The sequence below is a fragment of the Larus michahellis genome, chromosome Z, assembly GCF_964199755.1.
Source record: "Larus michahellis chromosome Z, bLarMic1.1, whole genome shotgun sequence".
Taxonomy (NCBI): Eukaryota; Metazoa; Chordata; class Aves; order Charadriiformes; family Laridae; genus Larus; species Larus michahellis.
Window position 1 is genome coordinate 57,447,126 of NC_133930.1, and position 21,911 is coordinate 57,469,036.

Genomic DNA, 21,911 nt, shown 5'->3' on the forward strand with positions numbered 1-21,911 from the left:
TTTTTTTCTTGGGGGGGGGGAAGAGGGGAGGAGTCAAAGTTCTCTTCATTTAGTAAGATAATTAGATCTCCAAAGATTCCTCTGAACTAGATAATGGAATTGGTAAATGGTCCTTTGAGTGGAGGTGAATGATGAGTTTACCAATGCATTTTAGGAGGTCTCTGTGTAGTCATAAAGTCATTTGTAGGGCATAGTCTGTAGAAGCTTATCCAGTAACCCCTCAGCAGGCCCTATCTCATGCAGAGAATATATCCCATCCATTGATCAGTGACAGGTAATACAAAAATGCTTGAAGGAATCAATCATCGTGTTCATCTTTTCTCCTAGAGATTTTCCGTCAGGGAAAAAGAAGTGGTATTTCTGACTATTCAAAGACATATTGTTCACTTTCTTAAAGGGGTGAAAAAAAGAAGAGAACATGGTATTATGTTTTCTCCTCATCCCTTCGCTGGATTGATCACTGCTTCTTAGCGGCTTAGCTGTGGGAGCGAAGCAAATCCCAATGGAAACAAATTGAGACACTTCACTTGCTTTATCTAGAAATGTCATGTCTGACTTCATTCCTGCTGTTAGCACCCAGGAGAGGCTGCAGCAGTAGTGGGCTTTAAATGAAGTGAGCAGTAAGTGGCATGGGTGGTTGTTCCTTCCTCCCCTGTGTACATTATTATGGAAGCAGCAGACAATTTCTTGCTTTGCTTCCTGATTTGATCAGAACAGGCTAGTGAACCCATAGCATTTCTCCCTCTGCACCCCTGGCCACATTATTAGTTTTCCATTAGTTCGTTATGAAATGAAAGCAAGTGCTTGATAAAAATTTGTTGCAAGATGGCTTTTTGCCTTCTTTTAAGCAGTTGCCTATGTTCACACTAAGGATGTGGGTCCATGCATTCAAACAGGAGTTCTTCAGCTCAGATACAAGGGACATATCTACAGCTATATCCTGCCTCCTGCATACATCATGCATGGGATGCAAAAATGCAGGGAGATCACCTCTGCTTTCTCTCCCCAACTTCTGTTGGGCACAACAGGCTCTTTTTTCCTGGAATTCTTTTGCAAGGAAAAGCAAAGGAAAAATAGCATTCATGTAGACCTCCATTTCCTCTTTTATCCTTCGTATCAGTTGTCCATCATAAGCTTCTCTCTGGTCAACTGGGTTTCAAACTATGTACTTCTCAAGGGAGACATTCCTTTATCTATGCCACAGGACATGTTTTTGTTGTCTGGGGGAGAAACATCTCCCAAGAAATGTACAATTTGCTCTTTGTCACCCAAAACCCAACCAGAGAGGCAGGAAACAGTAGTACAGCCTGTCAGGCAAATCTATCCTCTCAACATTGCATTTGTGAAGCTTCAGTCATTCTTGGTCCACTCTTTTTTTTAACTCAGATTATTTTCCCCGGAAGAATAGTGTTTCTGAACCATGAATCAGGCATTATGGTGGGGATTTACCCCACCTTCAGCGTTCAAGGACAGTGATATGTGATTGCCATCCACCATTTATGTCTTTTGCCTCCTGCTATATTGCGTGTAGGAGCTCTGTGACTTGTCCTTCATCAAGTCAAAGAAGTACACGTCAGGGAATGCACACATTTCACCTCCTCCGCAGGTGTTTGTCAAAGGTTGGTCAGCCAAAAGGAGTGGTCTGCTTTACAGTTCCTTGTCTCCATACTGTTGACCTACACATGTCAAATGTGCCTTCTTTGATTTTTCAGTTGTCAGTAAGAATTGCTTTCTGTTGAGCCTTCACAGATGTTGTTAAATGGGTGGCTGACACACTGCAGGTAAGCGCAGAGCCCTCTCATGCCCTATCTGACTTTCAGCACTTAAACTGCCATGCTTATGGTCTGAACTAACTGGGTGGAAACTGTTGCACTCCCTCCAGATGACCTGCTTCTGGTGGGACTTCTGCTCAGAGGCTGGGATGATGCTCCTCAGCTCTCCACTGGGACCTGGGACTTCCTTATTTCCCAGTCACTTGTGAACTTGTTCACAATGCCTGCACTGGAGAGAACTTGATATATTGTTGTAAAGGAGCACGAGATGGATTGTGATAGAAAAAGAGTTTTTTTCATGCTGAAGATCACTGAGTCCTGTTCATCTCCCTTCTGGAGGGCACCTGGCAAGCTCTGGCAAAGAAAACGGAAACAACCAACATCAATCAGACATAATCTTCTGTAGCATAAGCTTTCTGTAGCGTCTTTGGAGCTGCCATTTGGAGTCATATTTTTGCTGAACAACATGTTGCTGTTGAGGCACTTGACAGGCATCAGAAGAGCAAGTCTAGCCATTTTGCTCGATTTCAAAGCTCCTCCTTCAGATAAGGGGATTGTTTGGAGACATCAGCAGTCCACTGTAGAGAGTTAAAAGTAGCTATTTGTCAGTAATCCAAAAGACGTTGTCCATTTACACATTACCGGTACATGCACATTCCCCTCAGTCCCAGGGCTCATGATACTGCAAAATTCAATTCGAGAAGTACAGTCAAGGTCTGAACCCACCTGTTCTACCGTGTCCTAGATGTGCAGCACCCTTGTACCCCTTGTAGTCTTCTGGAAACTAGAGATGTGTGGGATGTGCGCTTGGGCACACGGATATCTCATTGTGAATGTGCCTAGGGATGATGCATCTCAAAGAAAAAAAGTAGCCCTACTTCTGTCTCCCATGCCTTGGTCACCCCACTGCCAGTGAGAACCTGGCTACATTTGACGCAGAGGAGCCAGGCTGAAGCAGCAGAAATTCTAAGACGCCAGAGGAAAGAAGAGTCTATAATATGGTGGTTGGTATGCGTAGACCTGATGTTCGTCTTCACAAACCTGGAAGGATCTCAAAATAAACACAGTGAAATCAAACTGCAGTAATTTCAGTTAGTGATTTTTATAGACCTTCCACTTTTATATGAGCTGCTCTTTTAATGCAGCCAATCCACAGAAAGAAAGCCACTCTAGAAATGTGTGACATTATTAATGTAGGTGCTTTTGCTGTGTTTCAGCATAAAGATCAGGCAAGCTTTATTATGAGTATTATACATCATTTTTATCTCAATTTCCATATTGCTTCTATGTTGCTTCCACTTGGCTTAGTACAGAAATGGACGTGAAACATGGCAGTACAAATGTATTTATGTGCAATAAAATGTTGTTAGAAACAACCCAGCTACAACATAAATATGGTGTAAGAACAACATTATGTGACCACGTTAAGTTAGGCTTGTATTGCTTGTGAGTTATTTACATGTTTTAAACCAACCAGGATTTGGTATCTATTGGTTCATTTTTTGCAAACAAACAAACAGACAAAGAGAAAACACTCAGTTAACAGTATAAACTCAGAAGCAAAACAGCATGACTAGGAGAAAAATTAAAGGCAGGATAATCTTCACAATATTGGGCAGAAATTAACTTCGGTTTTTTCCAATCTATTGCTGGCTGTAGAGCTCATACTAGAAAAGAAACATAAATTTAAAAAAACCCTAAAACCTACATCTGTGCATGAAGTAGTTAAGATGAGCTTACATTATAATTTAAAATTTCTAGAAGCCTTACACTGAAATATGGATTTAGTTTTTGTGCAAGACTTTGAGTCATGCTGGTTTTATCTGTTAGTTTTCTTTCTACTTATTTTTCCTCTCCACTGCTCAGTGAAGCAAGTCATTAGCATTAAATTACTGTAATGAAGAGACACCAGATTTGCTGCACATAGTTTGTAGAAGGATCACTCTTAAAGCCACAAGGAAAATGGTGACTCAGTGTAGTCACCAACAAGGAAAACTTTAATGAATCTTAAGTTTGGAGGAACTGCAGCTGTCAGTAGTGCACATTAGGGCTGGGGGCAAGTAACTTAAGTCTACATTATCCCTCCCTTCTTGACCCAAAAAGGGCAAAAACATAACCTCTTCAAGATGCACTTTTTACATGTAGAATACCATACTCTATTCATTCCTAATGAGGAAAACCGCAGACAACAAAACAAGCTGTTGTCTCTCCTTTAAAGAAAGAGAAATGAAATAGTTGTTTCATGTTCTTTAGAGAAGAGTTTTGCTACAGTGGTTGACTTTTCCCAAGCACAAATCTTTCTCATAGTACTGACAGCAAGAATGCAAACAAGAGCAACCCACCCGCCCCCCTGCAAAAAAAAACATGAAGAAAAGCAAAAATTACTTGTCAGTGACAGACTGTGCCTTTAAACGATCGCATCTCTAACTGCTCTTTCCTAAATTTAAAGAACTAGTGATCAAGGGAAAAAAACACTGAGGAAAGGTCCCAGGAGAAAGTAAATGAACAATCAGAGAGGAAATAGCTGCTTTGGAAAAGACCAAATTATATTTTTTAAGGACTAGCAAGATGAGGAAAGATGCAGTGGGTTTTCAAAGATAAAGCTATTTTTGTTTTAGATAATGGTATTGTTGACTTCTCTTTGGACATCATGATTCTGTAATACAGTTCTAAACTGCCTGGTTATCATCTCTGTCCTGCTGGCAGCATTCCCCATCACCAACAGGAGTCAGTCAAAGTTTGCTTTTTCTAGTAAAAAAAAAAAAAAAGTGCTGAGATGAATAGTTTTATTGCATCTGTCTTTTTGGAGAGCTACCAAGAATTTCTTATCTATCATGTCTTTAGTTTCCATGTATTTGAGCATGTAGATCAGGACATTTGCAATGTGTTGAAATATGGGCTGCCAATAGCAAATCTGCTTTGCTTTTGATTCAAAATGCAAAACATGATTTTTGTTGATTGATTTTCTTGAATGCATACATTTGTCTGCCTAATTGGGAATACATTCATCCAAAATAGAATGGGAACTCTGGAAAAAAAAAAGAGATAAAAGGAAATACTGCTTCTCCTAGAGTTCCACGAAATCTTTTTTTCTTGACACATCTTGAAATCTTTTACCTGATACAAGCATCACATCAAATATAAACTAAAAATGGATAGCAGGAAAACAGAATAGGAGTAAGCCAGACTAACGTTAAAGAGTATAAGATTGTTTAATAGGACCTGCAAGAAATTTCATAGATTTTTGTAGCACAATATAGCAAGCTGTGTTGTTTGTTTTCACAGTGAGAGAGTTACTAGTACTGTTTTTAGACATAAAAGTTGTATAATCCAGGAACGGAACACCACATCTACTGGCCACTGTATTGTTGCTACTTGGTGAAGCATTGTCTGTCAAAATCCTGTTTTTCAGCTGGCAGACTACCCTAGGTCTAGCTTGCAAATTCGGTTATGGTGTGATAGCAACAGCCTGCAGTACTCTCTTTGCACTTAGCTACCACCTAGGGTTGGTTCCTATCTGGACTGTGGTTTATTCTTTTTACAAAACAAAAAAAAATTAAATACACCACACTTACAATGAATAACTTATTCTTTCCACTTACAGAAACCTGCAGATGAAATTAATTTGCTATTTCAAAAAGTAGCTTTGGCTCATCCAGGCATCCACAATTAAAATATTTCCTGGACTGGAATTAAAATGAAGGTTAAACTTAAATAAGAGCAGACTGTGTTACAAAGAGGCCATAATATTAACATAATCAATTTGCAGAGATCAAACCATTTAGTTTCTAGTTGTCAACAGGCCTCTGTCTCTGGGACCAACCTCTGTCTCTGGGACCAAAGGAGCATCTCTGTGGACTGTCACCATGGCCTTGCTAAAAGCACCCACTGAAGACAATAACACTATGCCAGTAACTGAATGTTTGATCTAAGCAGGAAACCCAAAAACTGAAATATAAATATTTTTTCAACTGAAAAGTAACTGTCAAATGTTTGTTTTCCTTGGCAAAACATTAACCTAGAAAAGTTTCAAGTCACCCCAAATGTTTCATTGCATTGAAAACAAACACACATACTATTCTGGTCTGGGAGACTTTATTTTAAGTTACATGTCGTTAAGCTTAGTTTAAAAACATTTAACTGAAATAGCTTAAACTTTTCAAGTAAAAAAGTATTTGAACAAAACGGTTCAGATGTAATTTAGTATTTTTTTTTGACCAATAAATGGACGTCCTGGTCTTTTAAAATGTCCTTCATTCAAGAGAAACACTGTAAAAAAACAGACAATATCAATCTTTCTTTGCTTAAAGCCCAAGGCAAAATGCTCTCACTGGTCACTGCTGGCATGAAACCAGAAATTACAATAATTGCTAGCAGTTTTGCTTGTGTACAGACTGCTTTCATCAGTATTCACCGCAGAGCTATCAACGTGAAAAGAATGAAATGAACTGATACATTTGATGTGTAATAAGCTATTTTTAGTTCAAAGGGAAACACATTTAGGGAAGACAATTCCTTCCTGTCTTCTCCCCCCAGCTTCATATGTGATAACTATTTAAATACCTTTAACTAAAAAGCAGTGTGATGGATTTTCTTCATACTCTGTGGTATCTTCTTTGCTGCTGGTACAACTCCAGGAACATTTATGTAAAATCAATTTTCAATGAAATAGTAGTGAACTAAAAAGGGCTTCCCAGTAGAAACAGGTTATAGCCTTAGGATCTGATCTAGAAAACGCTATGCATGTACTTTACTTAGCGTTTGTGAGTCATCTAATTGAAGTTAGACCTATGGAGGGGAGTGCTTCCAGGATTTGGCCTTTGGCACGGGTGAAGCAGCTCAAACTTGTGGAGGTGTTTTACAGAAGTTTTCTGCTGGCAGCTCATTTTAGTTAGGTTAGATAAATTCCTAGTCTGAGCCTCTCCAGGGTGTTCTGGTCCTTGGTTGCTGCTTGTGCTGATGATTTCCTTCTCCAAAGGTAAGGCTTCACTTTGCTGGCAGATCATACAGCCTGGTTTTGCATGCATTTTTAAATATCAGGTAAAATTTTGGAAGCCAGTAGTGGGATCGTAGACCAAAAGTCTCCCAGGGACTGTTGCAAATCCATATTGAGTTCCTGAGCACTAGAGTTGACATTCAGTTGACTGAAGCATGGAGACCCTCTGATGAAGGTCAAGAGCTCAATTTAACCTTTCTAGGGCAGAAAATAATTTAAACTCAGCTCTGTTTTGTGACGTACCTGCAACAAATCCTTGTATGTGTATTAACACGTGGCAGCCTGTGGGGTGAAGGAGCCTTGGGTGTGTTAACAGTGTTTTTCTCACGTCAAATGCAATACATCAAAAATCTCTTTCAAAATGTAAGTAAGATCCTTCATAAAACTGTGATAGCTTTGGGGGTTTTAGCCTACACTGCTGTTCTCGGGAGGCTGTTCCAGAGTTGGATCCTCTGAAGGCTGGGAATTTTTTTCTGCTTCCTACCCTAAATTTATTTACAGCCAGCTGTTATCCATTTGTTCTTAAGCCAACATCATCCATTAGCTTAAGTAGCACTTCTCCTTCACGGATGTCTCCCTTCAGTTCTCCCTTCTTTTGGCCATCCCCAAGATGCATTTAGAGCATCACTTTGCTGGGATAAATGAGGCAAACTTTTGAAGTCCCCTGTTGTGGTGTGGGCTTTCTGTTTTCTCGGTGCCCTTTCTGTTTCCCAGTTGAAGCGATCCTGTCTGCACGCAGGAGGAGATCGCCTTTCCGTCTCAGGCGCGCATCTGCCACTGCCTGCAGCCACATTTGCTGGGCAAAGTGACGTATGGCCGAAGATGTTTCCCTGCCCAGACTGATTGCTGCAGCTGCCCTTTTGGGGAGTGCCCGTCCCCTGCCACGCAGATGGTCGGGGTCATTTCATCAACACCTGCCCAGTGTTGCTGATCTTGGCTGAGCGGAGAGCCCCTGTGGTGGAGCAGGGTGTGCGGTCCAGGCCACTGCGGCAGCAGCAGCACCCACTGCCCAAGGGATGGCAGGGATGGCGGGGGGAGCAGAGAGCTGTCATGCAGCCATTGCCTTTAGCGCAGGGTTTGGGGGGTGTTTTGCTTGTGTGCAGACCCTGTTTGGTATGTGTCACTGTGAGGGAGGAGGTGGGACCCCATGTTTCTTTGAGGGGCTGGGTTCTCATCAGGTGTGTATCAGTCGCCAGGGTTGCTTTGCATGTGTCAGTCATGAGCCAGTATTGGGTTGTGTGTCAGGCGCTACGCTTACCCGTTCTTGAATTCGTGCTTGCCACCACTCCTACAGTCAGTCTGTGGCTTGTCACTCTGGCTCTCCACCTGTGAGTCAGGAGCAGGAATCACTAGTCACTTTAAGACAGCACTTGATACAGACCAGCGTTTTGCTTCAAACGTGACCCTCTTTATGACCTTTTTTTTTTCCCCACAAAACGGAAATTATTATTGTGAAGGTCTGAATTTATTGCAGAAATAATTGAGCACATTGACACATTTTAATAGGGCAGATTTCAGAGTATCATAGCACAGATCTGACAGTTGCATCCAACCTTACATCTCATTCTTTGCCAGCAGGGTAGTCACTACTGTACTGCCACGCTAATTAATAAGCTCAGCACTTTGTTAGGATCATTGTGTGGGTTTCACTTTCACAAAAGGATTTGCTGACCTGGCTTTTTAGCTATAAAGTAACTTGTCAGTGCACATTTACAAAACAAAAGACTGAAACCTAGAATCTAAACAGAAGCAGATTTAGAGTTTTCATAACTTCTGGAGAAAAATAGGTGCTTGTGATTGAAATCCATACAGCCACTGAAATTACTTATTCATTGCTTTTGAATCCCACTTCAGAACTAGCTAATGAAACGTCTCCAGCTTTTAAGGTTAGGCTGTAGAATGGTGGGGGCTTTATTTATTATTTAACACTACTTTTCTCTGTCCTCGCATGATCTAATACCTGAATTGCTTGGGTTTGATTATTTGTTCATATGGATCAGACAAGACATAAGGAGTGCAGGGAGCCGTCAGCCAGTGGAGCAGTCTTGCACCATTTTTGTCTCCTCAAACTTTCAATCAAGTTAGATGGCACACTGCAAAATGCCGTCTCAATTCAAGTGCATTTTACTGTTTCTCATGAAAGTTAAGGGAGTCGCAGGGCAGAGATGACAACACCTGCCTTAATGTATATGCTTACTTGCATGTACATATTCTTGCTGTTCTTCCTTCTCACTCAGATCAATAAACAGTATTTCTTGCACTAGCCGAGCTGCACAGATGCCAAAGGGATCGCAACAGACTGTGATTTGAGGATGCAACCTCCACTAAACGGACTCTGAAATGTTGCAGTGTGTTCTTCACCGCCCAGTTACAGGGGTGACAGTCAACATAGCACTGAGATAAGGAGATATTGGCGTTTTAAGGTCTGCCCTGGGAAAGTGGGGAACACCTGCAGTTCCCATTGAGATAAAGAAGTGCAGGTGCTCAGCAATTCTCTTGCAGGTCACCTTTTAAACAAGTACTTTTCACATAACCTTTAAACAGTCACCTTTAAAAGCAGAATCTTCACTAGCAGGTGCTTTCAGTTCCTCTCATTTTCCTGGCGGTTTCGCATTACAGGGATTTGTGGAAACCGAACAAGGTGAAAGTTGCAATCAGACCCGTCTAGAAACAACCAAATACAACCTGGAACTGTTACGCACGCACCCTTGCATGTGTTTTTAAGTAAATGGAATGAAAGCTCCAAGGAGAGTGGTGTGAGCCTTTCACACATGACTATAGCGTTCTCTATGAAGTTACAATAAAATGCTGCTTGAATGTAAAGATATGTCTTCTTATTTTGTACAAGCTCTACAGAAGCAAGTTTTGGTTGCAGCCTCTTCCTGTTCTCTCCCACAGACCGATGGGGTGGGGAGGGGTGAGCAAGCAGCTTTGTGGGTTCTTAGCTCCTGGTTGTGGTGAACCCTCCACGCCCGGTATTCTGGTGTTTTAAATTATCTTGAGCTTAAGACACTGCTTGGAAAGGAAAAAAAAAAGAATACTGAGCCTCCCTCTAACTAGTGTATTCTGTTACAACTTCTTGCTTATAGTAGTAGGTAGCAGTTACGAAGCACTTCCCATTTCCTTAGGATTTTAAAAGTATTCAAGCAAATTAAATGCCTACATCCTGCAAAAAATGTTTATGAACATATTTTTGTGTTCTTCTAAATTCCTGAGTCATACGTGACACTCAGGCTGCTGAGTTACTGTGTTGCAGTTAAACCTCACAAAATCCTGTTTATTTTAATTTATTATTTCCATCTGAGAGATGGTGAGTCTGAGGCAAACTTGTCTACTGGTTTGTGTCCTTCTGCTAGTGCCAGATGAGTGACTGCCTGTTCCTGGTTGCACTCTGGTTTTACTGTCGTTTTGCCCCCTATGAAGATGGAGAGAAAATGCTGTATTTGTTTTCATGTTATTGGAAAAGATGAAGCAGGGTCTGAAAATAATAGAGGGCTGCAATGGATACCTGCATGAGAAATATTCATTAGCTTGCACACACTCTTAGGCTTGCCCTGTCTCATCAAGACTCTTGAGTCTTGCTGTTCCTCTGAGTCATTGCTGTAGCACTGTAATATGGAAGAAGAAAATAACCTGAGGTGGCTGTGAATAAAGGGCATTAACTGGTGAAGGGGTGAAGTTGCCTCCCCAACCTTAGTTTCTGGAGATAAAGAGACGGGACTTCTACTGCCACGTGTAACACAAATGAGAGGCTCAAACGGTTTAAGGGTGCATGAGCCTTATCCACGTCCGCTGGCGCAGGGCTGCTGCTCTGATGACTGATAATGCAGTAGCTCCCTGGAGGAGCGTGACTTCCCTTGCCTACAGCATGGCCTCTGCACTCAGAGCCGGCGGTCTGGGAGGGATGCACCAGACTGGGAATCAGTACCTGCCCTGCTGTGGGCTCCCTGCTCCAATCACTCCGGCTGTGGGGGTCATGGCAGCTCACTCCACCTCTGCTGCCCGTTCCCGGCTCTGGCTCTTCTGCTCAGATTGTGGACTCTCTGGGGCAGACACTGTGCGGAACATGGTGTGAGGGCCCTCAGTGGCCAGGGTAGTATAGAATCATAGAATCATTTGGGTTGGATGGGACCTTAAAGACCATCTAGTTCCAACCCCGCTGCCATGGGCAGAGACACCTCCCACTAGACCAGGCTGCTCAAAGTCCCATCCAGCCTGGTCAAATGTATGTGCAGCTCCGAGGCTGGTTGGCGTTCCCAGATACCGCAGTAAGAAATATTGGCTATCCTTGATAGTACTATGCATGTAGGTATATGCTCAAAGAACAAAAAAAACACATAAAAGGATGCTGCAGAGCAGTTTTCACCAAATCCTACAGCTTACATCATTGGCAAAAATTGCAGGACTGGATAGTCTTACTGTTCAAATACTGTTCAAATCAAATTGAATTATGAGTCTTTTTTATTAAAAGGTCCCAGTGTACTGTTGTGGGCTGAACTTCTTTCATCTCTGATATCTAAAATACTGATTATAGAAACATGGGCGTATGGGCGTGATAGCTGGTAAATCAGCCTTCGTTCCAGCAGTTGACTTTCAGGCACTCTGTTTTGCAAGATTAATACCCTCTTAATAAAAGTAACCTTGTGTGCATTCAACTCTGCTTGCACGTGGATGTCTGAAAGCAAGTTGAAAATGGCTTTGTTAATACAACAAGTAGAATGTGAAAAAAAAAATAATCTTAAAATAGCATACAAAATATTATCAAACATTTTTTGCACTCTGGAGCTGTCACATGTGATTCTTTCCATATTAAGAAGGGAGCTTCTCAAAGAGTTCAGCAGCCAAATGCCAGGGCCTGCACTACGCAAAGCACATCCCCTTCTGAAGGCAGCTTTTACTACAGCTGAATAAACGATGTGGGAGGTACGCGTGGCTAGAGATGCACATCAGGAGGCAGCGAGGGGCAGAAGTTGGGATGGGAGCTCTCTAGGGACAGCCAAAGCCACATCCTGCATGTGGTCCATGTGCCCTCCTCAAAGGGACTGGTCGGCATTTTGCAAGCAAGCAGCTCATCTGAGGTAAAACATTCTCCCTGTGCTGACACTTGCTTTGTCTGTGTTTTTCCTGCAGTGGCTGAGGAACCCAGGCCCCCAGCATGAGAAACGGACTCTCTTTGGAGACATGGTGTGCTTCTTGTTTATCACTCCACTGGCAACCATCTCTGGCTGGTTGTGTCTACGAGGAGCAGTGGACCATCTGCACTTTAGTAGTAGGCTAGAAGCTGTTGGCCTCATTGCACTCACTGTCGCACTCTTCACTATTTACCTCTTTTGGACCCTAGTAAGTATTGCTTTTCTATTCAACTCACAGGAATAAGCAAAAGAACAAATTAGAAAATTAATTACACAGAGTGCTGTAGAGCAGGTAGGCCCTTGTACAAAACATTGCTTATACTTACCTTCTGTATTGATAAAGTTACATCTGCAAGAAACCTCTTGGTTCCACGCCGTTCAAGTTCTCTGGAAAGCCAGAAAGACAGTTTACCTTTGGGTTAGTAATTCCCAAATCCCAAACACCAGAGGGAATAGCAAAAGGGAGACAGGGAAGTAACATGGAGGAGTTCAAGACAGATGCTATAGGAGGGAGTTTCATCAAAGATAACGTGCAAAAGGTGAAAGCACAGTGCACAGAAAAGCTTTAGGTCAACAACTTGGCTGCCAAAGATGATTCATATTTTACTCTATCCCAACTTCTGGCCAGTTCTACAATCCAAAAGCCTTGGATGTGGGTGCATCCCATGCTTTCCCCATTCCTCATGCTCTTGGTACTGTGGGAACTCCATGGCAGAACACACCTTACACCCAGGTCTGTAGCAATGTATCTGCCTTTGCAGTGCGGATTAAATCACTGCCTCATTCCTGTCCTGCACCCAGGTGTGCTGTCACTTGTGTGCTGACCCATCCCAAAAGCCACTTGTTTTTTGTCAAGTTGTTAAACTGAGATCAGTTCCTGGCCACAGCACGCCAACAAACAGTTGACCTTGGAGAAACGAAGAGAACCCAGAGCACAGCTGCCAAAATAAGTGTTATCTAGCTGTGGTCTGGCAGTTCACTGAAAAACCCAGGTTACTGTTGAGTTTGACAGTTCACACCTCTGGCTCTGGCGGGGGAAGGAGAACAGAGGAGCAGCTGCAGACAGGGAGCATTCACACTAGCAGGGTAACGCCTGTGCGGTGGTGCAAGGCTGTGAGAGGAAAAGCTCATCTCAGCCTGTGCTGTCCAGCGTGGGGGCAAAACCACTCTCCAGACCCAGCCCAAACCACGACAGCCACCCTGCCTGTGGTGCTGCCACAGACACTAGTCCCAGAGGGCCAGCACCCAGCTCTGCTCCTCAGTGCGTATGGCCACATGATGCATGGCTGACCCCTTCCAGCAGTTTTTGATCAGTGTAAGCTCTGAGGAGGTGGCACTGTAAGAAGCGCACTAGTAGAGCTAGCCCACAGCAAGAAACCCGTATGTTGCACCCAGAGCAATCTTAGAAAAGGAGAGGTGGGGGGAAACACAAAAACCCCACGCTACCTAGCAGCTAGCTCCAAGAAAGCTGTGAAAGGTGACATCCCATTTGCTTCATTCATGACAGCGAAACCCTGTCTCATCCATAGAGGACTGCAGGCTAATTTTAGCAGTGCACAAGAGTAGGGAAAGCACCCTGTTTTGGCACAGCCTCCTGCAGTTTCTCTTTTTGTTGTTTCTGCTTCCATCTTCTGTGAAGCAGCAGCACTCCCGCTTTGACAGGATGCCCATTTACTCCAGCAGTGAGGTGGCACTTGTATTTCCTGCAGTACTGTGTGTAGACGTGTCTGTCAGGTGAAGATTCTTCAAATTTCCTATGTATGTGAATGACTATCTTAGAAACCCAAATGCTTTCCAGTTTACCTAATATACGTAATTCACAAGCACCAAAATGGTTGCAGGTTGGTAAGGATAGCCTGGCTAAGTAGTTGGATTTAATTACCCATGACACATGGACATATCTGACCTTGCTCATTAAGACTTCTGCAGCATCTCAGTTGTAGTCCCTAACACCGCCTGTTGCATTTGCACCGTAAGTGGCAAAAATCCCTTCTGTTCATTTTATAACTTTTACTCCTTCAAAAGCATACAGGAAAATGTGTTATTGGCACTTGGAGAGTATGGCAGTAGTGAGCCTGATCATAAATGCATACCTTGGTTGATTTAATTGAAATACAGTATCTTTAACGACCACTGAGTTGTGGAAGATGTAGTCCACTCTAAGCTATTATTCAGACCAGCAGGAGGTGGATGGGCTAATGAAGCCCTGTGTTGGTCAGGGAAGGGCAAGGCAGGAAGCCTTTCAGGGCAGAGTAACCGTTCTGTTCAGCATGGGGTTAACTCAGTGGGCAGAGCAGAGAGGAGTGATGGGAGGGACTCTCAGGCTCTCTTCACAGTGCAGAGGGTGCCCTCATTGCTCCCACAGCATTAGTACTGGATGGAAGAGTTTTGAGGAGGTTTCGGTGCATCTGCACATTAGTCAACAGGCTCGAGTGACAGCGTTTTCACACACTTTCTCAGAGGGCAGATTTGCAAGGTAGAGATTTAAAGCAACTACTTTACAAATGGCACTGAGCACCCTGCACGTGGAAGACATGGCTGAGCCCCATCAGTCATGCAGGAAAGCCCCAGCCTGCACTTGCCCTGGGGAAGCTCCATGCCCCACTTCCCATGCAGCAGGGAATGGACCCACAGGCAGAAGCGCTAACCCCATCAAGTGCTTCAGCAGCACTTGCCCTTTAATTTTCAGAAATGAGAGAATCCTGCCCTGCTTGCTTAGTTATGGCTGTGCAGGGAATATATTGAGTGCTGTGGGGTAAATTACACACAACATGTGATATAAGGCTCCTTTAGGTCCTGGGAAAATTACGAAAACTAAAACTTCCTTTTACTTCCAAATAAATCAGCTTATTTTCTCTGGAGGCAAAAACTGGCATATGGATTATTTACACACCACAGTTATCCCAGTGAGCAGAGAACAGGAGAGATGCTATTTTTAGCATCCAAGAAGCTATTTTATCCCTTTCTCTAATACAGCCAAGTTCTCCATAAAATGCTGTTGCTTTTCCTCTACATTTAATAACTGTAACTGATGTACACACAGAGAAAAAGCCTGCTACTCCCAAGAAGAAAGCTTCACACACAAAACAGGTTGCTATTTAAACTAAGAATTCAGGGCCACAGTCTGCTTTCTCTTGCATGCAGGTAATCTTGACTCCTGTAAGATCAAGTAGCAGGTTGTAGTGCTACAGCATTTGGCCTTATAGCTTCCAGTATAACATAATGGCTTGTTTAAAACAAAGGCTATCCCAAATTAATTCAGAGTAAGTTCGAAAGATAGACATGCCTCTTGCTATCCTATTGAAGAGGCGAACAAAGGAGTTTAGCGTGCCAAGGACCGATGTAAATCTGGCCTTTGTTCAGCATCTCAAGAGTTTTGCATCCAGTGTAACAGTTTAGGGTGAGTAATGGTGGCTCTGCTGCAATCCAGTAGCTGACATCACTTGGAAACTGCCTCCAGGCAAGAACTCATTGTAAACAAGCTGTCAAACTTAACTAGGATATCCTGTGAAAATGCCTTAAACAAGCAGTTAAAGCCTGGCTTAACAATGAAGCTGTTCCTTGAAGAATCTCATGTGATGCTTTTTGCAAACTCAACCTAAATTCTATCTCACTCCTCTGAAGCAGTCACTGCATTTTGCATGGCATTTATCTTTGCAGGTGCTGTGTGGTTTTTTTGCCCTCCTCCCTCTACCACATGATTGCTGCTGACACTGCAGTGCCTTTTTAAAAGAGATTTCTCATGTTCTTTCATATACGATGTTCCACAGAAATGAAAATACAGACTTTTATCTTCAGGGGCAACAGAGGAGATTGAAAGGTGGGGAATCAGTTCACCTATTGGAAGAGCGTCTTTGGGCAACTGTTTAGTGAATAGGTTTCCCTTGTTAAGAGCAGACAGTTGTAAAAAGATCCAATTTAAAAAAGCCCAGAAAGTCTTTTTTTTGTCCCTAGTATGATTTTATAAAGGTAAATAATTTATTTGGTTAAAAGCACCCTTTTTTGCAATGAGGAAAGGATTTTGAAGGATACATTCATAGGCATGTATATTACTTAATATCCCCCTGTACCTTCCTGGCAGCTAGCCTGTCATTGCTGTAGGGGCAGGAAAGCAAGGCAGCCTACACAGCCACTGCTCTGCAAACAGACTCAGCAGTGTCTTCCATCCACCGGAGCAAACCAAGCATGTTACCTCCAGCCTTTACGGCACCCTTTGCCCTCTGAATAGTGCTCCCATACAGAAGTGGCAGAGGTGCCTAAAAATCAGTGACAAGTGACCAGCTGCACATGAAGACAGAACAGGTAACAAGACAAGGTTCCTCCTGTGCTCACTGCCTGGGTCCCTCCTGCCCACAGCTCAAGAACACGATAATTGTCATGTGGCACATTTCATCCAAAAGGACCCAAGCCAGTTTACAGGTTTGGGGGTTTGTTTGTTTTGTTTTGTTTTTTTAAACTGCACATGTACATCATCTTGCACAGATGTAACTTGCACTACACTTGGCTGCCACTAAAATAAACAGTAAACTATTTGAAAAAAATCAACCACAGGGCCCAGCTATCTTGTCTATCCATAGCAGTCATTCCTCTTCCACTATTAGCAGAACCACAGTAAGGTTGAAACTGGTTAGCTGATAAAAAATAATTAAAAGACAATCTAAATTGAGATACACATGTGTTGGCAGATGCCTCACACGCACCTTGTTGCATACGTGCAATCTTGAACGTGATGCATTCATCTGTAAAGCATTACAAAGTAGAACATGCAACCCCGTCAGTGTTTGCACACAGTTTAGCTGCCTGCAAGCCTTCACCATCCAGCCGATTACGTTACTTGTCAGTTTAACAGCTTGCAGCATGAATAGTACCTCAAACTCATTCTCATTGTAAGTGGCTGCCAGTAATTCTGGTTCTTATGAAAGACAGAGGCAGGATGTCTGGTTTTTTGATGTTACAAAAAAGGGAATGAGAGGTGAGCAACAGCAGATAGTAGGGCACAGGCTGCTTTTCTCCTCTGCTCTGGCAACTTGGGGAACAAGCCATCTACATAGTAGGTCTCATCTTTGCCTGCCACTTTTTGCTCATTTTAATCCCACCCAATTAGGCTGTTCATCACCTTTCTGTTACACCTGAAGGCGTTTCCCCCCAAACCCCAGTTGATTTCTTGGAGGACCACCGTGACTCTAAACACTGCGCACCTCTCTTCTCTCCCCAGGTATCCTTTAGGTATCACTGTAGATTATACAACGAATGGCGTCGGACCAATCAGCGGGTGATACTCCTAATCCCAAAGTCTGCCAACGTCCCCTCCACCCAGCAGTCCCTGCTGGGCCTGCAGTCTCTCAAAAGGAACTCAAAGGAGACCATCGTTTGATTTGGGCAGTTCTTCACAGGGGCCATGCACTATAAGTATTTTCCTCAAACTCATGGGGATCAGGCACCATCCAGAACCCAGGAGTGTGCTATTCTGATTTACAAACTCTATGCAGAGGAAAAAAAATCAGTTTGAATTCAAATCATGGATACTGCAATCATATGATATTTGCTAAGCTGCCAAACTTGTTTATTTAGCAGATACTGTATGGAATTCCACAAACTGGTGTTAATACTTGCATCATCAAGTGATGCAAACTTTTTTATTGTTTAAAATATTAAACTATGATAACTAACAATGCAAAACAGATTTAATAAGTAAGTGCTTTGTTTTTATGATTTCCTGCTCCTACAGTAGTATTTCTTTAGGTAGCTGACAGTAACCGGCACGGTTTTTTCTTTCCTAAAGCACAGCAATAGCATTTCCCCAGCTGACTTTATTTGAAAGTCCTTTATACCACTATTTTGGATTATTAAAATTTGTGTGTAATGAGTTCTGCAAATTAGCACATTATGTAAACGCTATGAGGTGATTAGAAAATTATCTTCTCTGTTTCCTATTTGGCAGTGAAGTTCTGATGGGAAAATTCTTCAGTAACAGATTAGCACATGCAAAAGAAAGGAGTGACAAATCACAATAATCTTCTTACTCAAAAGTATTCTAGTACATACCACTCAGGAAAAAAATAATTGTACTTTTTCCGCTCAGAAGCAACCACATTCTGCACTGCAGTGCACATTCTGCTGGTGTGAATTGAAACTTAGCCAAGTTTACTCTGGATCTACACCAATCCGAATTTAACCCTAATTTAAGACTTGTTTTTTTCAGGAAAACTCTGCATACATAATGAGTGAGGTCATTAGACATGTTTTAGGAGCAGGAATTTGTCTTGCATAAAAATTAGCATTATTTTAAAGCTGCAGAATTTTCAGCTTGACAGGTAGATTTAGCAGAGCGTATGTTAAATGTGGCCTCTCATTGCAGCACTGAGACTAAGGCTCTTTTTTAAAGATATAATACACTGCCTACTATGGTGACCAAACTGAATTTGGAGCGTTAAGACTAGATTTTATTCCTGGGTGGCATTATCTGTTTCCCCTTTGCTTTATTCATTCAGCAATTCTTCACTCCCAGAAGAGACATACACTTAATGTAAAGAGACTTATTTTACAGAACTGCATGAAATTTCATTAACAAATGCTGCTAGAACTAGAAATTGATACATAGCCCCCCTCTGAACAGATTAATTTTTTAGAAATGTGTATAGATGGCAATGCCACCATGTGCTTTGTTTTCCAAACTCCGCAGGAGCTGAAAATAAAATGGAACACATAGCAAGATGGCTAATAAATTATAATTCAGATAGTTCAAGGTATTATGGGTGTTTACTATCAGACAAGACCTTATTTGATGTTGTGCGTGCTCTATGAAAGAAAAAGCTTAGTACAAAGAACCAAACCTGTTAGGTTTTTTATTCTGTCTTTGGACCAGTCTGGCTGTAGTCCTGTTCTTTAACAATATTCTTTGTAACTGTCAATTTCATGGGGATATAAGAATCAACTACCTATATAAAGCAATAACAGCCTCATTCAGACTGTTTCACAGCAAGCCAAGATGTGCAAGGAAATCATGAACCTGCAGACCTATACTCATTAGTCTGACCGTAAGGTCAGAGGTTGGTCATATGTTTGGCGGTGAATACCTGCTTCTCTTCCAGAGAAAACTATGCAAGACTCTGAAGACATGGATATCAGAAACTCTGTGATGACCTGAGATCTGTACTGCTTTTTTTGAAATGGTCTTCCCAAAGGCAACTATCTGGATAGAAGACTGAACATACACATAAGCAGGCAGTTCTAGGTTAAAAGAAAACCTGCTAGCCAGGGGCGCAGAAAAAAAGCAAGTCCAGCTGGGTCAGGACACTGTCAGGTCAGTGTTTTAATGCCTACATATTTGCTGGAGGTAAGCTTTCTTTAGAATTCTATTACTACTTCTGCTTCTTTGGGAGATAACCCAGAAAGCTGTCCGACAACAGGTGTGTTATTCCTAAGTACATACTATTCTTGGTTTTGTTTCATGAAACAATTCCACATCATCCTAATTTTTTAAGTAGCTACTAGGAAAACAGTTATTCAAATCAAGCTGCAAGGTACATGCACATAGATCAGCCTAGTGACTTGGCCCAGCTTGTCAGTTTCATTTCACTTTTTTGTTTAAAGACATCTTATTTAATCTGAAGAAGGCATATTGAAGTGGCCAGAGAGAAAGTATGGTCCAGTTTAGCAAATACATTACTACTGTTGTTGCTTTGCTTGATGCATAAGGTACAGCAAAACTGACTGGTGAAGTCAATAGCAATAGACTCCCATGCATTTTCTTCAGAAAAACGTATGCCAGAAAAGACCCAGTCACACACTTATCCTTTTGCATTAAACCCATGGAAAAAAAGCATACTTTATAATCTTCCCTGTTTTTCCTAAAACATAAGAACAGGGAGGTAGGTGATATTATTTCTTATTCCTGCTTCTGTTCTGAACTAAAGACTTGCAGACAGAAGGCTCCTCCTGATGAGTGTTGCGTTTTCTTCCACTAGTTCAGGCTGTTGTTGCCACAGCCAAATTTCAATTAACAATTTTAAAACTGGATCATTACAGCAAATATTCTACAACAGCAGCAATACTAATTTTCATCTGAATAGATGTTAAAGACAACATTAACTGCAGTAGTAGCCACAGCTAGCAAAGCAGTACAGTGACATCTTTTTTATGCTATCCTTAAAGAGTTCCACGTTAAGCAAAAATAAAAGTTAACTAATAAAAGGATGGGGAAAATCTTTTCTTCCTCCCCTCCCCCATTTCTTTTGAAATAATATCACTCAATTTCCTTCTCAGCAACATTATGCTTTCTTTTCCTGCAGCTGGTCTTGCCATTTACATTCCTTCCGTATAAGAAGTTATATAGAAGGAGCAGTATTCCAATCAGTATTTTGAGCTGCAAGTGATAAAAGCAACAGCAACTTAAGCCGCCCAAAAAGGTCTCTAAGAAGCTGCAGACATAATACAGTTTTGTTTCTTCCTCTCACATGCTGCTTGGCAATGATAGAGATTGCCATCCTAGGCCTATAGAGTTAAACCCACACAGAGTCGGCTACAATTCAGTATTAATGATGAGTACAATGCAAAGTGAGGAGGTTTTGCTTCTCCTACAGAGACTAGTCTTGCAGGGAAAAGGCTATCACATCACATAAAAGAACGAACAAGATAAGACTTAAAGTAAGGTTGAGCATTGGCATTTGACAAAATGACAATGCTGAAAAGATACGAGGTTCAACATCAGGAAGCTTGGCAACTCCTCGCTTCCTATTGTAGTGAGGAGAATAAAACAGAGGAAGCAGCCATGTAAATCACTTAGGGGGAAGGGGGAAAGCACATTTAATGGATAGAAGAAACTGATACAGAAGGATGTAACTGAAGATTGAGAAATACTATAGCTTTCTGTTAACTGGAAGGAAGTCGCGGCATAAGTAGGATTAAAGATACTTCAGGTTTTTTGGTTTCGTTCCGCCCCCCCCCTTACTCAACTGTATAGTGCTATCAGATTGAGACTTCAAACTGTCAAAAATACTTCATTTATTAAAAACAGCTTTGCATCAGTTTCACAGTAGGAATGCACACAGGGCAATGTGACAACTCAGTAAACTCAGTACCTAAAGGGAATCAGGGCCAACATACGCCTTTGATGCGATGGATACCATCAGAAAGACATATGAAAAGCTACTGGGAGAAACACTTATGCACTAAGAGAGAGCTAAAAAAACTCCCCCTTGCAACCGAAGGTAAGTTTTTAAAAAATAACTTAATAATTAAGCTCTTCATCTCTTATTGTTTATGAGACCGAGCTCAATTTAACATATATCTGGTTAATTAAAAAAGCATTTTCCTTGCAAGCAGAACGGAGTACTGCCTGTTTACTGCCAAATACTGGTTTGGGTTATTCAAAAGTATCTTTAAAAACTATTAGACAATGCAAAATGCAAAGAGGCCCCTAGCTTTATAGATATCTAGCAGGCCCATAGAACAGGGAAGCCTACAGTATGGGTATATAATATGTCATGTAACTGATGACACCACACTGCATACTAATTCATTGCTGTTATTCCACATTTCAAATTTGATTTCCACATACATTTCCACAAGCTTTTTAAAAAACGAGTTACATCTCTCAACAGCTGCCAAGTTTGTTAGTACTTGTGATTGCCTTCAGTTCTTAATTTTTTTTTTTACTGACAGCCTCTTACACCTCATTATGGCAATGCTACAAAACATTTTTTCTTCCCTTTGATATTAAAAGGTTATAGAATTTGATTGTGGTTTTTATTCATTGCTGTCATAAGTGTACAAAATACTTTCACAATAAAACGTGTTAAAATACAGAATCAATGTTGACATTCTGTCTACAACATCTACAACATTCAGAAACAAAATGCTATAGTTGCAGAGAAAACCAATGTTACAATTTCATGCCATGACTTACATTATGGAGAAGGTCAGACTTGCTTGCCAGTAATCTTTTCTGTTCACAAATGCAGCAGTCAAATCAGCTATGAAAATCCACATCCAAGAGTTAATTGAGAACTG

General features: G+C 41.8%; 1 protein-coding gene across 1 annotated transcript in view; it reads left to right on the forward strand.

Annotated features, from left to right (window-relative positions):
• MARCHF3 (membrane associated ring-CH-type finger 3) overlaps nt 1-21,692 on the forward strand; it is an 84,104-nt gene extending 62,412 nt beyond the window's left edge. Inside the window, exons 4-5 of the mRNA XM_074570476.1 lie at nt 11,899-12,108; nt 17,116-21,692. Coding sequence (XP_074426577.1) covers nt 11,899-12,108; nt 17,116-17,274 — 369 coding nt within the window. The 3' untranslated portion in view covers nt 17,275-21,692. The remainder of the gene's footprint in view (nt 1-11,898; nt 12,109-17,115) is intronic.
• Nucleotides 21,693-21,911: the final 219 nt, after the last annotated feature.